Here is a 7,261-nt window from a genome sequence, read left to right as displayed (position 1 = left end):
ACATGATGAAAAACACTATCATCAATCCATAGACGGATAACATCAACAATTTTTCGATTAAGCCTATTACATTCATCATCTTTCATACCCTCGGGTTTGCCACTGTCACCCTCAATGGATCCATACAAATCTTTACAAAATAATAGATCCTCCATTTTAGTTTTTCAATAAATACAAATCTTTACAAAATAATAGATCATCCATTTTAGTTTTCCAATAAAGCTAGACATACAACCCACATCTAAACAAATAAATAAGTCCAAATAAACCGTGAGCTCTCATACCAATTGTTATTTCCTACAAATAAATCAATCAATGGGAATAAAAACTAAACTTGATGACTAAAACTTAAAATCTAGACTCATGTTTATGGGATAAGTTCCTCTTTATATCTCATCTCTTCATACTGTTTTCATGAGTTTTAATTCGGATCTGCACTGATGATCCAAATTGTGACAACTATAAATATAGGACAAATAGCATTTTGTTTTACAAAATAGATAATTTAAATTTAATTATATTTATCATTTATTTTATAAAATAAAATGTAATATATTTTCATATTTATAATTTTTTGATAAAGTTAATTTTTTATTTTATTTTATTTTATTTTTGTATAAATGACATATATTATGAGACTTATGGGATAGACGATTTGAATTATGGTTCGCAAACGATTTCAAGAAGCCAAAACAGGCAAGATCTTCAATATTCATCATCATCGTCATCTCCATTATTAGTGAATCTTAAATCATCCCACTCCGATCCCGAAACAAGAATTTTATTTTTTTGTCATCAAAATTGTGGATGAATTCGACGACCTAGTTTTCTGAATTAGAATTCAGTCCCATTCAAAAATCTAATGACCGTGTATTCGTTCCCATCGTCTTGGAAATGCGACTGCAGTTTACCAACATTGCCTATAAACTGTTCGACAAAATGTCTAAGAAAAACAATTACGCACACACAAACACATATGAAGATAGTCATATGTATTACTCTTTTGCAGGGCAACTATTCGCCAAATCGTTCGAATCCGATAAGTTGTTGAAGAAGATTGGTTTAGGAAAGGAAGATCATCACTTCTGGAAGCAAGTGGGCACAGCTTTGCTATGCACGTACACTCTGTTCGGCGTTGCATGGCTCTACAACGAAACATCGCCATTGGGTTTGTGGACACTGAAGCCAAAGCCCAAGGAGGAGAGAGAGTTGGCCCACCTGTACGAGCGGCGAAAGTTTCCATACCCTGGCGACAATGAGGCAATGAAGGAGTTTGTTGCCAAGGGTGGCATGATCAGCACGGCAATTGGTCCAAAAGGTGTCATTGAATTGGATAAAGACTCGTACAATTATCAGAAGGAGTTACAGGACAAGAAGTTCGAGCAAGAAGCTCTGCAGCTGCGGATTAGGATGAGAAATTAAGTCCTTCTAGAGCTGCAAGAGAAAGGGTTTGATGTTGAGTAAACAAGTTGGAAGCATCTTGTATGAATGTTATGGCATCTTTTTTGAGTGTCAAGTGTTAGAGGTGTATAACTGGTATTTGGTTGATCCAAGGTGTGGCCTCACATTTTGTTCTTTGTGTGTGTTTGTTATTCTATGCATTTTGGTTTTATTTTTGTTAGCAAGTGGTTCAAAATCTATGAAGGCTTCTTGTTACCATATGTACATGTTCATTGTTCTCTGTGAGATGAGACTTTTTTTTTTTTTTTTTTTTTTTTCATGGTGGGTAGATGACACTAATCATATATATATATATATATATATATATATATATTCAAAGAGTGAATCAACAACCTGCCCAACAATCCCCAGCAAAAACCATACTTGACTTTGGAACAAAACATATATTGAAAAGAACAAGGCTCTAGATGGGAGGAGTCATACATTGCCACAAAAAAAAAAGGGGTCCGACTAGTCTCCAGTCACAGAAGAAGCTGTGGAGCTCACAGTGTTGTGTGTAATGATCTCATCTCACATCAAATGTTTGTAGGGACGATCTTGAGTACATAAGACACCACTATGTTGCAACTTTTTTTTTCTGTCTAGCACATGCTTCCGCTCCTATTCATGGGATTCAAAAGGATGTATTGCTTAGACAGCTAAAGATAGATCCTAGTTTGAGTCCAATTTTGACACTTGTATCCCAAATTGCGACAATATCGTATTGCTTTGCACTACACCATCGTGGCTTTAAAAGGTAGTGTTACTAGAAAAGTGAGTTTGCATCACTTTCTATCTAACTGATATAAGATGAGATGCTACATTTCCAACCGTTGTGAGACAAGATGTTACATTCTGTCCCATGGTCGACTATAGGTCTCATGACTTCTCTTACAACCAATTTAGACTCTACGAGAAAAGTCATGTGTAAAAAGAAATATTGTATAATATGAAGCTTATTGACATTACAAGAAAAATTACCTAAAATAACGTATAGAAAGATGTCATTTTTAAGAGATGTCGTTATAGACCACACTTTGACATGAATTTTAGCAAGATCTTATCAATTAAAATTATTATGACATTGTTTAAGAAGGATTGAGTGTACATTCATTACATTCTTTTTTTTCTTTCAATTAAAGACATCTTACCTTCATTAAAACAAAGGCATACCTAAAATTTTCTCTTCACAGTTGCACGAACCAATAGGAAGAGGGGGAGGTGTTGGCTAGAGGTGGTATTTGCAAATGGTTAGGGTCTTCAAAAAAGATAAAGGATGAGATGGAGAAAAAAAGGGTATTGTAGTTATTTTATAAAAAAAATTCATCTTTTTGTAATTATTTATTCTTTAATTTATTTTTTGACTTATTGACTTTTTATAAAAAGATATATAAAAAATCGACAATGCTACGTAGCTCAAATTTTGTGGCTCAAAAGTGGCTCAAATGGCCAAAACGACGTCGTTTTGAGTACAGAACAACATAAAAATGGCCAAAACGATGTCGTTTTGGCCATTTGAGCCACTTTTGAGCTACAAAATTTGAGCTACGAGACATTTTCCTTAAAAAATATAGAGGTGATGTAATAATTTTTAATAAATAAACAAATAAGCTGCTTATTTGTTTGTTGCTAAATCATGTTGTCAAAATAGTGTGATCAATTTGGATTGTGATCCTCCCTATTTTAAAATTGTAATGAAAGACCTCCATTGCATTATCTAATATTTGTAATTATTCTTTTTAAATTTAAATTATTAATAAATCTTCATGATTATTTCATAATTCTTAGATAATATAATGGACATCAACTATTAAAACTATGAAATGAAGAGCATCTTAGTCCGATTAATTTTGATTCGTCATATCTTAGCAATTATTTTTTTAACTTTTCATTTTTGTGAATTTTTTTAATAATTTATAAATTAAATATATATATATATATATATAAAATATTCAAATCTTCAAAATAGTACCTAGTAGTTTTCCTTTGCGACAATACAAGTCACTCTGTACCATCCGTGGCTATTCTATTCCACACACGCCATGAATTGGGCACTCGCTCTCGATCGATCGGTTCGTTGTAGTTCCTTCTGGACCTCTCAAAACCCTAAACCCATCATCATCAATACCCAAGAATCTCTCACCACTCTCTCACAATCACCGAACCAGAGAACATGCTTCGATCGATTCTCTTCTCGCACCTCTTCGCAAATCGCATTTTCACTCGACGCATGCAAAACTCGCACTCTCAAACCGATCAGAGTTGGGAATCCTTCGAGAGATGTTCGTCGATTCGCGAGCGGCTCGTTTTTGTCCAAAGGTGAAGAAGCGCTGCGCTAGCCGAGTTGTTTGGAGTTCATTACTTCCGAGAGGGTTAAAGTGGTGACGATGTTGGCTTTGGCATTGTCGCTTTGTAATGCTGACCGAGTTGTTATGTCGGTGGCCATCGTTCCTCTTTCGCTGGCCAACGGCTGGCGTGAATCCTTCGCCGGCGTTGTTCAGGTGGTTAATGTGCTGAGTTGATAAAGCTTAATTTCACTCTTATTACCTAAATTATTTTCATTTTTATTCTTAAATTTCATTCCTAAACTGTTGATTTCATCTATTTAGTTGTTAGGTTTTCAGATTTCAGGTTTTCATCAATTTGAGAAATTATCGAATAATTTATCAAATTTAAATTTGACGAAAATTGAAAAAGATAAGAGATGGTTTTTTTTTATCCATCAAATTTGACGAATAGAGAATTTTTTTTTTTTTTTTTAAAAAAAATTGATAAAAATTAATGAAAGAATTGAAATAGTTCACATCAAATCAATTTTTTTTGCTTAAGGTGAAGTTTGGCATGTGTTTAAAAAGTTAAAAAGTCAAAAAATTATTTAAAAAATTAAAAAGTTATCACTATTCACCAAAAGTCAAAAAGTACGGTTGAACAACTTCTAATCTTAATTTTTTCTTATACACTAATTTATACAATTTTTTAATACATATTTTTCCATAAAAAGTAAAAAAATTAACCCAAACAACCATATTTTTTTCCTCAACTTTTTAGTCCAAAAAGTACACTTATTTAGAACATCACAAACAACCCCTAAATTTAAAATCAAATTAGATGAAAATATTAGTAGAAAGTTGGAGATGGTCTTAGAACCCAACATAACTTCTGATAAATTACACATTGTCCCCTTTATGTTTGGCCAATTTCTCACTTTGACCTTTAAAGTTTGTTTTTTTTCCCATTTTGATTCTTCATATATCAAGTTTATTTCAATTTATTCCTAAAGTTAATTTATGCTTAAAATTAGACAGAAAATGATACAGTGGTAGCCAAATGGCTTTAATTTTTTTTTAATTATATATAATTCACACTTCTAACATAAATTTAAATGCTAATTTTCTGTCTAATTTTGATTAGAATTTAACTTTAAGAATAAACTGACAAAAATTTGAAACATAAGAGATTAAAGTCAAAAAAAAAAAAAAAAAGAAAAAGAAAACTTTAAATTACAAAACGAAAAATTAGTTGGTGGTGTTTGGGAAGCAAGTTCCCAAATTTTTTTCTCATTTTTTCCACTAAAAGACGAAAGTTTTACAAAACCAAAAAAAAATACATCCAAACAAAATATCACATCCAACCCCATAATCATTTCACTTTTTCTCTCACAAACATCACATCCAACCACATAAAAACCCAACTATCTTCCCAAACACTAAAAATTTTTTATCTTATAAAAATCTACATCTAATAAAATCTACATAAAAACTCACTTCCCAAACACCCTCATAAGGAAGAGGGGGGGGGGGGTAAAGTATAATTTACGCGTATAAGCAAAAATCAAAATATGGGGTTGAGTTTGTCAGACAATCGCTTGATCATCGAAGGCAAGTGGCACACATAAGAACGATCCTCTACGACTCTAAGCCCAACTGGACTATAGAGCCATTAATTACGCTCTGATCAAGCACCATGATTCAACCACCAGACTCTAATTCCTAATTTCTTAGAGCATCTACAGCAAGAATAGCTAAACTAGCCATTCATAATTTCACTTTACTACTTTAACTAGTCACTTTTTAAACATACATTCTAACAAACTCTCTACTTTAACTATATTTTTTTTTAAATATTATTAAAAACTTTGGGTGGTCGACCGGATGGATAACCAGGTGAATTATCAAGGCCAACCAAAAAAGTTTTGGATGGTCGACCACTTGGTGAAAGTTTTGCTCACTTTAGTGCCAAAATGAGCAATGAGGGAAGGAAAAATTAATAAAAAAATTGAAATTCCAATGAACAATGCCTCGCTGCTATGGAAGAAGTGTTTTCTACTATTAGCAAAAATCTGATTTTGGTCAAATTGACAAAGGAGATTCGATAGAATAACCAAGATTTCACAAACAACAACAAATCAAGCAATTGTGGTTTGGAATGTCCTATGCCTTGACAATTTCAAAGACTTCTTTGGAGGTTGTAATGCGAAAAAACAAGTGAGAATAAACAGAAATTTGATTGAAGAACAAGTAAACTTGCCACTTAATCACAAGAATTAAATTACAAGTCCAATGTACATAACAATCGACAGAAGAAAACTTGGCCACAGAAGCTGAATTACAGACAGAAATACTCCTAAGTACAAAAACTATTGCTAACTACATACTATTCCTAATTCCACACTACATAGGTTGTAAATGTTGTTGAAGACCTTATTTTCTTCGAATTTTCCACCTTTATGCTGCTAGCCTTACTACTTCTCTGTTGCCACGAGTCCCATTATAGAGCAAGTTACCTCCACTTCTTGTATAACTGCTCATGACCTCCATAATCGCTGGTAACTACTCTGCTACAGCATGCTCTTTCTCTTGCAAACAAGACATGTATCTTGCATTACTTACATGCCTAACTTCATGGCTTGTAACCTGGGCCACGTTTGGCCACGTCCTACTACATTACCAAATGAATCGACAGAAAAAACTACATCTACCACATCTGCTCCTTTATTTCACCTGTCACTTGCTTTGCATTCTAGGATTCACCTCCCATTGTAAACTCGTGGTTTTCACTCCTAGCATCTACTGGATCAACTCTTTGTATTTGTTATGCTTATTCGACAGAGAAGATAAATTTTAGTGCCAATAATGCCCCATCATTCAAGACAAAAAGATGTTTTTGTTTTGAATGAATATCAGAAAGGACAAAATAAGGTTTGGACACTTATATATTTGAGTAGTTCATTCAGGCTTATAAAAACAAACCCATGTATTACAGCCCAAATACTTATTATAACACTCAGATGCAAAAATTGATCCAAAACACTTAAGTAGGCCCAACCGTTAAGCCCAATTGTCAGTAATATGCCCAAGCTCAATCAGGAGGGTCCACCATAAGCTATTTGAACGACAGAATTCAAATCATCACTTCATTACTCTCATTCCCTCTATTTTACTTTGTTCTTTGTCTCTTCAACCCTTTTGCTTCGAAACCCTTTTTTTTTGCTCATACACTCCAATGGCACCTAAATAAGCTCAAACCAAAGGAAAGAAACAAGTAGAAACGTTACTTGTGCAACATTTCCTAACTGAGTTCCAGCAGCTACTCCGTCAACACGCCTTCAACAACTGCATTATTCCACGCCGCGATAGTTCTGCACAAGGGGAATTGGGCCCTACTTTCACCGCAACCATTCTCGATGAACTTACTCACTATTATCCTATTGCAGACATCAAAATGATGCTCTTCAATAAGGCGAAGTTGGCCTGGCACCATTGGGACTCAAGCCCTAACCCTCTACGCTCATGGCAAAAACCTAACCCTAACTAGAGGCTAT

The 7,261-nt window shown here is 33.8% G+C and overlaps 1 protein-coding gene across 1 annotated transcript; it reads left to right on the top strand.

Moving 5' to 3' along the window:
• Nucleotides 1-594: 594 nt before the first annotated feature.
• On the top strand, nt 595-1,661 carry LOC114293681 (uncharacterized). The gene is made up of 2 exons (XM_082906780.1): nt 595-696; nt 1,010-1,661. Exons 1-2 carry the CDS (start codon nt 663-665, stop codon nt 1,420-1,422), a joined length of 447 nt encoding a protein of 148 aa, XP_082762906.1. The 5' UTR covers nt 595-662; the 3' UTR covers nt 1,423-1,661.
• Nucleotides 1,662-7,261: the final 5,600 nt, after the last annotated feature.

The sequence above is a fragment of the Camellia sinensis genome, chromosome 14, assembly GCF_055761805.1.
Source record: "Camellia sinensis isolate YWXY chromosome 14, ASM5576180v1, whole genome shotgun sequence".
Lineage (NCBI taxonomy): Eukaryota > Viridiplantae > Streptophyta > Magnoliopsida > Ericales > Theaceae > Camellia > Camellia sinensis.
Note: the sequence above shows the minus strand (reverse complement) of the source record. Positions and strands in the feature narration are given on the sequence as shown.

What these genes read in the sequence shown, in the direction of transcription:
- LOC114293681 (XM_082906780.1), top strand. Translation starts at nt 663, where the DNA reads ATGGTTCGCAAACGATTTCAAGAAGCCAAAACAG. An exon ending in ATTTCAAGAAGCCAAAACAG is followed by an intron (nt 697 to 1,009) that starts GCAAGATCTTCA and finishes ACTCTTTTGCAG; the next exon opens with GGCAACTATTCGCCAAATCG.